This window comes from Passer domesticus, chromosome 6 (assembly GCF_036417665.1).
Source record: "Passer domesticus isolate bPasDom1 chromosome 6, bPasDom1.hap1, whole genome shotgun sequence".
NCBI classification, from domain to species: domain Eukaryota; kingdom Metazoa; phylum Chordata; class Aves; order Passeriformes; family Passeridae; genus Passer; species Passer domesticus.
Window position 1 is genome coordinate 38958942 of NC_087479.1, and position 13837 is coordinate 38972778.

Consider the following 13837-nt stretch of genomic DNA (forward strand, 5'->3'; position numbering starts at 1 on the left):
AATCTGCATAATTTAGCTTAGAGAGGTGTGGGATACTGGAAAAATGCTCGTAACAGAACGAATGTAAACTAACACGTGCAATGGTCAGACGGTACAGAACAGAGCGGAAGTCACTATTCTGTGTTTCAGGATAAGCGCGGTGCGGATGTAGAAGGAGAAATGGATGTCAATGTCCCCACAAACGCCGGCTCTGGGAGAGCGGCCCGGCCGGAGCAGGGCAGGGCCGGGCAGGTCTGCAGGCGGTCGCGAACAGTTCGAGCTCCCGAACTTCAGGGGACGGGCAGCAGGCGGGTCGGGAAGGCTGGACCTTCCCGTACCTCGGCAATGGGAAAGGAAGAGGGCAACGCGCAGTCGGAGTTTAGGATAAAAGGAGGCTGCGTCCTCCAAAATCTTGAGGGACCCCGCGGGGTACGGCCCAGGGAACTCTCTCCTTTTATTCAAATCAAATAAATAAAGTTGCAGGACTCCTCTGTCTCCTTTGTGGACACTGGCTTTTCACAGCGTGATTTTCTGCATAAACCAAATCACAAATCTCAAAGCAGTTTGCAGAAAAGAAATTTTTTTCACATTTCTTTCAGCCTGGAAAAGAGAAGGCTTCTGGATGACCTTCCTGCTGCCTTCCGATACTTGAAGGGAACTTTCCTCAAGCTGGGGAAGACTATTTACAAGAGTGTGTAGTGACAGGACAAAGGTGAAGGCTTTACATTGACAGAAAGCAGGTTTAGATTAGTTTTAGATTAAAAATTCTTTACTGTGAGGGTGGTAAGGCACAGGAACAGGTTGTCCAGAGAAGCTGTGAATTCCCCATCCCTGAAGTGTTCAAGGACTGCTTGGATAGAGGGAGCTCTGAGCAACCTGGCCCCAGGAAGGAAAAGAAAAAAAGTCTTTTCTGAGGAAAAAGAAAAAAGTCTGGGCGAATGGTTTTGAAGGAAGCTGCTTAGGAGTTTGTGGTGGAAACTGCTCCCTACATTTCCTGAGTGAAGAGAAGGGTACTGACATCTGACTCAGGTAAGAATAGTGCTCAGTGGGTTGGTTCTGCCTGGTGTGCCCTGATGCAGTTTTTGCCCAAACTGACAAGCAGTGAGATCAGTTTTGAAATTAAACTCTACCACAGGTGACAGTGGCTGAAAGAAGACAAAACTGAGCAGCAAAATTGTTCCAGGAAGTGCCTGCACTCGGAGTTTGCTCTGGCCTCAGCACACGCTGGGAAGAGCTATTCATAGCGTAAATTGAGAAACTCCAGCTTGTCATTAAGTGACAATGTTTGTACCTACACACGTCCAAGTCTCACTTGACCTTACCACCACCCACACAGCTCATTCAGTGTCTGCTGGTGTTTTGGTCTGGTGAGCAGTATTTTTAGCACACACCGTCAGATGTGATTATGAGCCATCAGGCACCATATACGGCAGCAGCTCTTACCTTAAAAATGCCTTTTTTTAGAAAACAATGCTTGTCTGCTTTCTCCTAGGTAAAAGGAGCAGGGGTTTTGCTGCAGTGACCAACAGCCGTCCTTGTATAACACCCTGCGTAAAGAAAACTGAATTACATCTGAGATCTTTGTACATAACATTTACAGCCCTCAGTGAGGCTTCTGACAATGTCCTGTTTACATGTCATCAAGCATGCTTGGTTTTCTTTCAGACAGTAAGTGCTTACTGCCACTGCAAACCTGGCAGAGTGTATCTAACCCTGCATCTCCACCCTGCACTGTGAAATGTGTCCTGTACACTTTTATTCATCAAATGTGGGACACGATCCAGGCTCGCTTCCTCTAAAAGGACAGATCCACAATGCCAGGCAGTGCCACTGCTACTTTGAGCAGTTACAGTTTTGTAGTTTTCTGCATTTCCTACCACTTTTGTTACATTTACTGCCCAGTAAACAATAAAATCTAAGAAACAAAGTTTTCTTAGACTGCTGTCATGAGATCCTTGGAAACACTTGTGCCTTTTAGAAAGAGAACATTTCCAGGAAACTGCCCAGCCTTGTGCCAGCAACAACTGCGTGCATCAGTCATCTTGTTCCAGTGAAGAAGTAGACTGCCAGCAGTGCTAGAGCAGCCTTTCCACACCTCTGCTTCGATCTAAGGGGAGAACTTTTGCAATCAGCTCAATTTCTGTGACCCAGTCAGTCCTTGGCATTTCTTTTACAGCAACCAACAAGATGAGCAGTTTGGAGGAGCACACCAGCCCCACCTCCACTAGCCTGTTTCCTGATGTCTGTTAAGTACCCAAGAGTCACCATAGCTTAACATCTTCTCCAGCCTGTTTGGGAAAGAAAGAATGTTCAATCCCTCTAGATATGTGCAAACACTAGTGTGTGCCCAGCAAAATGCCAGACTCCTCCCAGAACACAGCTGCCAGCTTTCAGAGAAATCACTGGGGTTTGTGAGATGTGCAAAACGGCAAAATGGTGTTGAGCAAGAATTTATACCTGCAAAAAAAAATAAATGTTTGCTTTGCTGCTCATGAATTCACAGTGAAAAGGAGTTCATGTGGAAATTTAATTTGTGCAAAATACTGTTAAAAAAATCAATCATAAGTGTTTTGAGTTACACAGTGGAATAGAATTGTTGCTTTGTAAAACAGTGCAAGGTTTACAGATTTTCCCTCACTATAAAAGACAATTCCCTAATTTTCCCACGGTTGTCACATTAGTTGTTGTTCCAAGTCAAGTGAATGGGGCGCCTCTAAGCATCACGACAGCAAAAATGTACCAATTAAACCTGAATCTCTAGCAAGACTGAGAGAAGTTCAGAAATTTGCCCAAAATGAAGAGAGTATATTTCTTCTCATCTCACGTCTGCTTAAATCTTTACAGGATTAAAGAACAGGAAGGGGCATGTTTGCTCCAGATAACTTCCCAGATGAACTGTTAAAAGCCTTTTCTGTGTGACAACATTAGCTAAAATGAGTAATTAAAAGTTCCTGACGAACACGACAGGCTTCCGAGTCCACTGATTCCATTTGCTCGTATTCTTCTTCCGATTGTTCCATGTGTGCTGTGGCTGGTGCAGACCACACGTCCAGCCCATGTTGCAGGGAGATGTTGTGAAGCACGCAGCAGGCCAGAATGATGTGGCTGGACTTCTCTGGAGAATACTGCAGGGTGCCTTTGGAGCCGTCGAGGCAGCGGAACCGCGAGCGAATGGTTCTGAAGGTGCGCTCGATGACGTTGTGGGTGGCAGAATGGGCCATGTTGTAGCGGTACTCCGCAGGCGTCTCGGGAATGTGCAGAGGGGTCATCAACCACGTCCGGAGCAAGAAGGAGCTGTCACCTGCGAGCAGGGGAAAGGAGCAGGACAGCTTACACACCTACAGTTAGCCACAGATTTCAGCTGGGTTTACTCGTACAGCAGATAGAGAATAAGTTCTTCCTCTGGCTAAAAGAGAAGGCACGGGAGAAGTAACTCTGGTTTACAAATGTGACAAAGTAAAGGCATTCAGTTTTACACAAGAAGGTTTTCCACAGAAGAATTTTAAGGGAATTAAACTACTGCATAAAACAGGGGAAAACAGTTGGACTAGGGCAGTACCTAGAATTAAAAATTACATAATTCAGCATGGAAAGGTGTGGAATACTGAAAGAAAGCTATGAACAGAATGAATGAGGATTAATACATACAATAATCAGACTGTATAAAACACAGATTAGAAGTTACTGTTCTAAGCTTCTAAGATAAGGGCTGTCTAAATTGAGTCATAAATCTCAAAGCAATTTGCAGGAAAGCAATTGAAAGTAAACATATGACTTGTGCCCAGAGTAAGGAGACAACATATAATTGACTTTCTACTGAAAACAAGGATGAAAAGTTGACTTACCAAGTAGCCAGCCATCTTTATGTAGCTCGGTTTCAAACTGGCTTGTGAGGGCTGCCTGCTCTAACACCGCGCAGTCAGACAGGCTGCCTGGCCAGTGCGTTTCAGCACTAAGGAGGACTCCTCTGGAATCACACACCATGAGGCAGTTCAGGGAATGCAAACCCTTTCGGTTCACATAGGACAGGTCCTCAGCATTTGGCGCTTTGATTGCCACGTGGGTGCAGTCAACCACCCCCAGCACTCCCGGCATTCCTGCCAGCCCATAAAAGTCATCCTTCAGGGTCTGTACAGTAGCTTCATCTTTAGGAAAGTGAATGAACTGTGAGGCTCTTTCCACCAGTGCCTCGGTTACATTGGCAACACAGCGGCTCATCGAGGCTTGGCTAATGCCAATAGCATCCCCCATGCGAGTCTGGAAGGAGCCAGAGGTATAGAAACCCAGCGCAGCAAGGATTTGCGTCTCTGGACTGATGGCCCTGGACCGCTGTGTAGGGCGTGAGAGAGTGGCTCCCAGGAGATCCACCAGGTAGCAAATGAACTGTCGGGGAAAGCCGTACGTGGACACTAGATACTCATCCGTGACATCCTCCAGCTTGAAGCGATCCAAAGTCCTGTGTCCGCGGCCATAGAGCAAGAGGTCGCAGTCCAGAACCGCGATAGGTACGGCCATGGCTGACGGCCTGGGGCTCCTCTCTGACAGGGCTTTCCCAGAGGCTTCACCTGCATAAAGCAAAAGAGGATACTCAGTTACTGGTGAGCTTTTCAGACTCCGTTACCATTTTCCTTTCAGTCTGATTCATCCAACAAAGCTTTTAACTTTTCTTTTTCTGCTTTTAAATACACGGGCAGCCAGGTGGGCACACCGCGGAGCCGACAACTCTGCCTGGCGCTGACAGGAATTTACCTCCCGTGGCGGAGAGGGAGCCGGAGCCGTGCCCAGTCACCCTCGCGGGGGCACGGCACACACGAGCGGCGGGCAGCCCGGCGGGCGCTCTCGCAGCCCCGGCGGGCGCTGCCCTTGCCGGGCGCCCCGGACCCCACGGGCCGCCCGACCTCCGCCGGAGTCGTCCCAGCCCTTCCCGGCCCCGCGGCCGCTCCCAGGCGGTCCCCGCCGGCCCGGCCCCACATTCGCCGCGATAGATTCGCCACGGACAAGGGGCCACCGGCGGGAGCGGCGCCGGGCGCTGCCCCGCTTTTCCAGGCCAGGCGACCTCCTGCCGCACCGGACTGCGGGCTCAGCGCGCCGCGGACGGGCGGGGAGCGGCGGCTGCGTGTGGAAAGTGCCGCTGCGGACACTCAGGCACCTCCCTTCTTCCCTCCCTTCCTCCTTCCTTCCTTCCCCCCCCGCCCTCAGCGGATGAAAACAAACAGCGGCGATGGCGACGGCGGTGGCGCGGCGCAGCCCGCGGCTCTGAGGGCAGCGGCAGCCCCGGCCCGGCCCCCGCCGCCGGCCGCGCACCTCCGCCGGCGCTGACACTCGCTGCGAGTCCTGCCGGCCGGGAACGAGGAGGAGGAGGGACGCCGGCCGGAGCCCCGGAGCGACTTCGGGGCTTGGAGGCGGCGGTCGCGGCCCCGGGGCCGCGGGGCTCTCCCCGTGCCCGGTCGGGGCGCGGAGGAGGCGCCGGGGCGCGGCGGCGGAGCGGGCCCCGCACGGGATGAGCCGCCGCGCCGCCAGCATTGCCGGCCCCGCGCAGGTACCGCGGGCCCCGCAGGGCAGGGCTGGGAGCAACGCGGGCCTGCGGGAGGCCCTTCCAGGGGAGGGGGCTGCGACGTGGGTGTTAAACCTTTGGCTGCGGCTTCGCGTCTCCGTTTTACTTTGCTTCGCTGCTCGCGGGGGTCGGTTCCCGACAGCCGCGTGTCGGCTGCGATTCGTTTTCCTAACGACTGGTGGCTGTCAGGGGAGCCTGGGAAAGAGGTGGCCCGCTGTAATCTCAGCAGGTGGTCATTTAAAATCAAAATGCTTCGCAGCCTGTTGGAAATAGTAGAATCTGAGACCCCACGCTCCATTACATAGTCTTGTATAGTCTTCCTGTGAGATGCGAGTTTGTGGTATGCTGGGAAAGAGCAAAGGTTTACAGGTGGTCGTATCTTTCTTTCTTGTGGGAGGTGTGGCTGTTAGGGCCCAGTCAGATTCGTTCCCGTGGATTCGCTGGGAGCAGAGACGCCTTCCATGTCAATGAACAGGTAGAAAAGGGACTCTTTGGACTCAGCCTACAAGCTGCCTACTTAGAAATCCCAAAAACGATGTGACTGGGCACATGCCAAGGGAGAAAAACACGGCAGATTACTGCCTTAGCTGAAAATTAGTTGGCTGTCCAAATAAAGTTTAGAGCATCTCCAAATTGTTGCAGGAGTGGAGGACCCTTCCTTCTTGGGCACGAAATAAGTCTTTCAGATGAGCCAGGCTGTCTGTAGATGTCCAGAAGGATTGTACAGGATCACTTTATTTTGCTTTAATGGTATTGTATAATCTTAACGTTTCTGAACATGTGTTCATACCGTAGTTGAGAGGTGGTGATTGTGTTGGTGATTATAGTGCAGTGTTTGTAGAAGCAGATTCTGGTTTAGTCTGTATACTTTGGCGGCTTGACAAACAAGCTGAGAGGATGGACCTTTGGACTGATACCATTTTTAGACCTTAGGGAAGTACAGAATGTAACTGCTGGTCAACAGGAATTACTTAATTTTGTTTCTAAGTCAGTGGAGCTGGCAGTGCTGGCTTTAATAAGGTACTTCCTAAGCTGCAGAGTCGTTTATTGGTTATAAAGTGAATCTGTTTCCTAATCAGGAGGAAAAATTACCTCTTTATCAGCCAAAACCTGAGCATATAGTGAACTACAGACCCTTTGATTACATCAGAATGTTTATATTACATGAAACAAATTTTCTGCTAGAATTTTCTCTTAAAAAAATCCATAAACTTTAAAGAATGAGAGTATCACACTCTAAAACTTAGAACTGTTTGCTACTTCTCCCTAGGTTTCTGACTAATCTACTAAGAAGGCAAAATGGAGATTAATTTTAAGTAATTGTAGGATACTGGAGTTTGACTTGTAGGCCCAGTTTTGAAACAGAGCAGTGTGTTTATGAAGATCTTTTTACAGTTGCTTATTAGTGTGCTCAAAACACCTGCTTGCAGTGAAGCTTCTTGTTCATTGAAGGGAGGATGTGTTCTAGCCACTCGTAAAAGTTCAAAAACTTCCCTGTGCTTCATGTTTACTGCATGATTCAACAAGGCTTTTCTGAACTTCTCATAGGACATTTTCAGAGATTGGATTTGGTCCTGTATTAAAAAAGAAGTTCTGGAAGAGTGGTACAGGCAAGGAGTGCGGTCTGGGGCGCACAGGCCGGTAACTGGCAACAAACATCTGGGATGAGAGCCGTCCACAGCCCTCTCCTTCCAGCTACACCCACTCTGGTTTCTTCCCACTTGTCTTTTCACTTTCACTCTGGCATAAGAACCATGAGTAGTTCTTTTGCATTGATGAATGTCTGGTTGAAAAGAAAGCAAGATAACTCTAAGCTTAGCAGCCATGGCTCAGAGAAAAATGTAGGAGATGATGGAAGCAGCCTCTATATGCTTTCCCCAGCAGCAATAAAAATGCCCGGTGTGGGTCAGATGCTTCTGCTCCTTTCCTGTCTCTGTAGGTGTCAGAGGGATGTACTGCTCAGTTCCCATGTGTGGAACACGCAGTGTGATGCCGGTGATCCCCGGTGTTCCAGCGCCTGCTGTGTGCCGGGTACAGGTGTCGGCTGGGAGCACGGCTGGGAGCACGGTGCCTGTCGCTGCAGTTCCTCTCGCCTCTGCCGAGGCAGTAAGGGGAGGGCTCTTGCAGTTCCTTGCATCAGGGGAACAGCGCCATCACCTTAGGCTGATGGGTCCTTCTCCTCAGAGAAGGAGGGTGTAATAGCAGTAGAGCATGTAAGGCACAACGCTTAGATGTTAAACTGTGGGATAAAATCTGTCTCAGCCTTGGGAGAAGGAATAAGGATTTAGTCAAAAGAGCCACATGTGGCAGTTCTCCTTTGCTGCTTCTGATGTTTCTGTTCACAGTGAAGTGATGACAAAGGCATATAAATAAAAGCAATAGTATAAAAATTATTGTTGCAGGAAGCAGGAGACAAAGCAAAAAGCCATATGGACAAGATGCTTGTGGCATCATGTGCTGGCGAATATATCAGTTTACTTAAGGGATTACCTGATTGAGGGGAAATCAGTCATCTGTATTTTTCTAACGTAGACCAAAGGTTATTTCCTTCTAGTTGTTATTCAGTGTGAAATGAGCCAGTGTTATCCTTGAGTTAAGCATAGGCCTGTGCAGTAGCACATAACAAGGAGCTGTGCTGGCATTGCAACCTACTGGACAAGATAAGTTGATTGAGTTTGGTGGAACTAAGTTTAAAGAATTTCCTTCCTGTTCAGGTCAGCTAACCTGAGAGTACCAAAGTATTTTTATTAAAAAAAAGTTTGCTGTAATTCCAGCTCCATCTTAACTCTTCCCAAGACTGATTCTAAAGGTGAATACTGTTGTAAGCCTTAGAAGGTCTCAGTCAATCACCAGAGGCCCTCCTACAAAAGTTAGGAGATGAGAGTCCTTAGACATTTCAGGAGCTGAGTTCCAAAGTCCCAGTTTTCCCATGAAATTATTTATTCCTTTCCAGGAAACCTTGCCTGATACTTTCTGCTCTGCTTTGGACTCTGGTGGGTTAACTGTTGCTGGCATTTGGAGCTTGAGAGGTAACAGTATGAATCTCCAAATGGTTGATGAATGTTACAGGTAGTTTCAGATCTTCCAGGAAGAATCCCAGTTCTGCTGCAGCAGGACAGAACCATGAGGCTTTCATTTTTTGAACCCTCTGGTGGTTAAACCCTCTGGAAATATTTGGGTCATTAGAACGAATTCCTGTACTGCACATGCAGCCATGCTGATGATCATCTTTGTTCCCTTTCCTAACAGACCAGTGAGCCTAACACCTTCCATTAGTCCCCAAGTATCTTGAAATAGTTGATATCAGAAGTTTTTTGCAGCCTCAAAAGGCAAATGTGGGTGCTTTATTTGACAGCTCTCCCACAATATCAGGATATATACTTCCTTGCATCTTTCTGCAGGGTCACATACAAGTTTTCACATTAAAAGCCAGTATGACCTGTTTTGGGGTTTTTTTTAGTATTTAAATGTCAGCATTCTCTTCACTGAAAAAAACCATATTTTTAATGCAATATTTTATTGCCTATATCAGCCAGGTTTGTCAAAGATTTCAGATCTCCTCAGCCCTTACAGTGCTGTACTTAATTAAGTCAAAATAATAATAACAGGTTGTTCTTGCCAAGGGTTTTGTTTCTTTGTTTGTTTGGGGGATTTGTGGTTTCTTTTTGTAGTGGTACATGTCTGTACTAAAGAGTTGGGTTTTTTTAAATTTGAGTACTGCTTCAAGCACTTTAAATGCTGACTTCCTTTTGCACCCTCCACCAGTGCAAAGGGTCTGTAATCTGTCTAGTGGAGTAAACGCAGGGAAAGAAGGCATGATGGTTTTAATAACGAGGTTAAAATATCCAAAGGATAATTTGCAAATGCATCTGATATTGAATCACTTGTGTTGTTAGTTCTCAAATTATAATTTGTAATGAGAACAGTACAGCTTAAGGAGATGTGGTATGAATGTAGCCCAGGAACTTTTAACTATACTGTATGTCCAGCTTTCTTTTTATAGAGTCATTCAGAAAGCAGCACTGTTCTCTATAAAATGCTCTGTAAATTGCAGTACTCTTATCTTGCAGCCCTTTTTGATTGATGCTCCTAAAGCATTGGGCTTTACTGTCACTAAGTGCAATATTTTAAATAGAAGTACTGCATGTGCATGGTCATGAAAGATTCTGTCTTTTCTGTGTGAACAGGGCTATTGGCCCTTTTGCCCTGCAAGCTTTAATTTGCATAAATAGCATACCTTGCTGTAAGTTCAGTCTTTGCTGAATGACTGAACACGGAATAACGTTGTGCAGGAATGCCGTGCTCCCTGACCTCGGCTCGCCGGCATTCCCGCGTGGAGCAGCACGTTCCGTAAATACAGGATGTCTGACAGGCTGCTGCAGGCTCATTAGCTGTCTCAAAATGCAACGGGGGTAAGAGTGAATGAATGCTTTGAAGGCTTACAAGCAAAAACTACAATGAATGCTGCTAATTAAGGCCTTGCTCCCCAATGGTCTCTCTATACGTATGAAGAGACTGAGGGACAGAAGAATTGTGATTTATCCCAGGCCATGTGACATGATGGTGACAAAAATAGGATTAGTGCCTTGCCCTGCCCTGCTTCAGACGCTGTGCAAGTTCATTGTGTTCCTAGAAACAATTCTGTTTTGAAAAACAAGGCAGTGTCAATGTGAAAGCTAAGTATTTATTATCAGAGCTTCCAAGAGAAGTGAACACAGGATTTTGGTCTATTTCTTGACAAAAATTTTTCTTTTCAGTTGGTTGTAGGTAAATTTTGTAGCTGTATAGTTTTACTTCAAGTACTATTTATTGAAAGTAAAGAAGCAGTGTAGCCTGTTCCAGCAATGGTTTATTATATAGATTTCTGCTGAAATACCACTGAAATACTGTTCTAAGAATTTCAGGCTCAAGAAAACAATTTGGCTTGGTTTTGACCAGTGCTGATAGGTGAATATATGTTATGTTTGAAGCAGAGACCTCCATGTCTGGTGGTTAGCTTGGCACAGAATGCAGTCATTGTGGTGTTGGGGTGTTCTGCTCTTTTTGTTTGTTTGTTTTGCTTTTTTAAATTAAGCTAGCAAAATTGTAGAACTTGTACTAGGTTTTAACTCTGAGCCTTTTTTGGTTTTTTAAATTTTTTTAGTCTTTGTACTGACCAGATAAACTGTCAATGTGCATTTATACTGCACACTCACATCCCAAAGTTTTTAGCATGTTCAGATTTAGACAGGTAGAGCTCTTTGATACTTATAATTTCTTTTGAGATGGCCTCTAATGGCAAAAATATTTTGAAATCTAAACAGAAAGCTGGAAGAAGACTTCATTCCCACACCTGTGCTATATTTCAGATTGTCATATGCAATGGACACTGATCTCAGTTCCCAGGACAGGAAGGACCTGGACAAGTTCATCAAATTTTTTGCTTTAAAGGTAATTTTTCTCCTTTGGACAAATGCCTTTCTTCCTTGTTTAAAAAATGCCACAAAACAAATTATGTACTTGGTGTGGCTAGAGTAACAAGATTGAAGTTTAGGTTTGTTGTTTTTTTGTTGTTTTGTTTTGCTGAAGAACAAAGCAAGAAGAGCTGATGTCAAATTTAAGAGATTCCTGAGAACAACTAGAAAGACATATTTTCCCTTTTTTCTACCCTCAAATCCTCTTCCATCCTCCAGAAACATTCTGCTTTAGAATCAGCCGTAGGCACTTCACACCTCTGTCAGCTTGGGGTTTCTATCAGCATGTCTAACCACCAGCTGTTAGGTAGTTTATCTGCTGGACTCCACTCTTTCAGCCTACCTAAATTTTTATATTCCATCCAAAAAAAATAATACCAGAATGTTCTTTTGAATGATATTGATATGTAATTATAAAATTTGGCCTCACTTCATACGTAGGTGCAAGTAGATAATCTGACAATGGCTTTGGTCCAAATATACAGATTGATTTTGGCTTTAGTTTAGTTGTCCAGGCCTGGGATATTTTTGTAAATTTTTCTGAATTTTCTATTGAAAACTGTAAGTCCTGATTGCAAAACTGACTTTGTCTCTTAATATTGTTACAGGGGAAGGTCACCTAAAATGCGTTTGCCTGTTACATGTAATAATTTCAATTGATTAGAACTGAAGAACAGTGTAGCAAACTTTACTTCTCTACATCCTGGTCAACCCTTTCTTTCATCTTTTTCACTTGGAGCTTGTGTAGCTCAGGCTCTGATCTGAGGTTCAGAACTGGTGCTGAGCCCAGAACATTACTAAGTATCCTTTTCTTTCTATTCCAGACAGTACAAGTAATTGTCCAGGCCCGACTTGGAGAGAAAATCTGTACCCGCTCCTCATCCTCCCCAACAGGTTCTGACTGGGTAAGGTTGTATTTTTTAAAGCAGCTCCATAACTCTGTGTGTGTGTGTTGAGAACACCATGTGATTATGACAGTGTTGTGCAGACCATAATAATTATTCATAGAGTAGGTACTATATTTAGCTATGTTCATTGGTGATGTTGCAGGGCGTTGGTGGTTGTTGTTCACATGCAACAAATCACTCTGGACTCTTACAGGCTGATGAGGGGAAAGAGAAATGATGCCTCTCAGCAGCTCCTGCCAGCTAAGGCACATTTGCAAGATCTGCTTGGGGGTGGGGTGATGATTTCTTATCTGTAAGAAGTTTGCTACTCTGCAATTCAGGACATTTTAGTAAATTGAAAAGACTCAAGATACTCTGTGGGTGAAGATAGGACCGAGGGAAAAGGAGCATATTTTTTATAGCAGGATTAAGAAAAACATTTGAATTAGCAGCCAAGGGAATCTTTGTAAATATGAAAAGCTTGGACCCAACTGGGAATTTTCTGTTTCATAAATATTTCAGTGGACACTGACCTAGTATGTTGTATATGGGTCTGTAAGCATGTACCATCAGGCAGTTTTTCAAATAAATTTAAAAAATGGAACCATCTCTTTGATTCTGCAGTTCAATTTGGCAATCAAAGATATACCAGAGGTTACTCATGAAGCAAAGAAAGCCCTGGCAGGACAGCTGCCCGCTGTTGGACGGTCTATGTGCGTGGAGATTTCTCTCAAAACCTCAGAGGTGAGAACTGAGTCAAAACAGATGCCCTTTTTTTCTTTGTGGGGTTTTTTGCCTGAATCTTAAGTCAACTACCAGACCTCCTGTCCTTTAATGCAAGATGATGTGAGACTATCTAAATTTTATTGTTAGGTGATATGCTAATGAAAATAAATGTGTTGTTTAACAGAAGCAATTCATGGCAAAAATCTGAGGCCAAACACACAAATTACTCAGCAGAAAAATCTAAATTTTTTAAGAAAGTAATTTTAAGAAAATTAAATTCTTAAATTTTAAAAAACTAATTTCTTAGCCCATGAAGAACTTAGGCATTCTGAAGAAGGTATTCCCTCAGGTGACATAATTGTGCAAGGACACTTCCAATGCACCTTTTTCTATCATTGCATCACAAGAAAGTGGGAGCCAGGAGAGAAATCATTGAGAGGTGTGGTCATTGCTGATCACTAATGAGATTTGAAAAGGTCTGTGTTCTGAAATGAGCCTTTGTTTGCCATCTTTTCTCTGATCCAGGGAGACTCCATGGAACTGGAAATTTGGTGTCTAGAAATGAACGAAAAGTAAGTGCATTCTTTGTTTGTAGCTCTTAGCTGATGCAGTGATCCATGCTGATCAATGGTGATGGCTGCATGGCATTTTTCAGCAATTTCTTCTACAGCAGGTGACTAGGTTGAAGCAGGACTCTTGGCTGGTTGGTCAGTAAAGGTAGCCACAAGAGGGTTTTACTTATCATTTTGGCAATAAAATTAAACAACTCGCCCAGAGTAATTTTAAATTAAATAAAATAAACAAAAGCAACTGCAGACCAAAACAAACAAGAACCCCAAACCCAGGCAACTTATTTGTGGACAAAAGACTAATTTTTTTCCTTTGTGTTCTCTAGGTGTGACAAAGAAATCAAAGTTTCATACACTGTATACAACAGGCTGTCTCTACTGCTGAAGTCTTTGCTTGCTATAACCAGAGTAACTCCAGCCTACAGACTCTCTAGGAAACAAGGCCATGAATATGTAATATTGTACAGGTAAAGCAAAAATTTCCCATTTGAAATGCAAACAAGAGAGACTCTAGACTTGCACAGTGTAGCTGCAAATGTAGTTAAAAAGGGATGAGTAATAATAAAATCAAATTATTTGTATAGAAGTACTGCTGATCAGAGACAGAAGAAAAGCTTGCTCTATGTATCTATCACCGTACAGCCTTCACTTGAGCCATTGAAAGAAAAG

The 13837-nt window shown here is 44.9% G+C and overlaps 2 protein-coding genes and 1 long non-coding RNA gene across 18 annotated transcripts in view; 2 read left to right on the forward strand and 1 right to left on the reverse strand.

The window, feature by feature from the left end:
* LOC135303246 (uncharacterized) lies at positions 1-3009 on the forward strand. The gene is made up of 2 exons (XR_010364712.1): positions 1-1008; positions 1472-3009. It is a non-coding gene; the product is annotated as an uncharacterized LOC135303246 (long non-coding RNA).
* On the reverse strand, positions 2493-10840 carry HARBI1 (harbinger transposase derived 1). Of its 2 annotated transcripts, none has more exons than XM_064424792.1 (3): positions 5609-10840; positions 3825-4544; positions 2493-3280 (listed from the first exon to the last, which is right to left on the reverse strand). In XM_064424792.1, the coding sequence occupies exons 1-3, from the start codon at positions 5829-5831 to the stop codon at positions 2904-2906; spliced, it is 1320 nt and encodes a 439-aa protein (XP_064280862.1). In that variant the 5' UTR covers positions 5832-10840; the 3' UTR covers positions 2493-2903. The 2 variants fall into 2 exon arrangements, with proteins under 2 accessions (XP_064280862.1, XP_064280863.1); XM_064424793.1 differs by lacking the exon at positions 5609-10840 and adding an exon at positions 4729-4923.
* Positions 5379-13837, forward strand: part of ATG13 (autophagy related 13) — a 23503-nt gene continuing 15044 nt past the window's right edge. For 9 of the 15 annotated variants that reach the window (XM_064424780.1, XM_064424779.1, XM_064424781.1 and 6 more), the window contains exons 1-5: positions 10882-10963; positions 11811-11891; positions 12498-12617; positions 13125-13171; positions 13495-13635. In XM_064424780.1, the coding sequence (XP_064280850.1) occupies positions 10895-10963; positions 11811-11891; positions 12498-12617; positions 13125-13171; positions 13495-13635 (458 nt within the window). In that variant the 5' untranslated portion in view covers positions 10882-10894. Of the gene's footprint in view, positions 5519-5685; positions 5763-5911; positions 6009-8486; positions 8563-10881; positions 10964-11810; positions 11892-12497; positions 12618-13124; positions 13172-13494; positions 13636-13837 lie in introns of those variants that run through there. The other 6 variants (XM_064424773.1, XM_064424777.1, XM_064424772.1 and 3 more) reach the window with 6 other exon arrangements.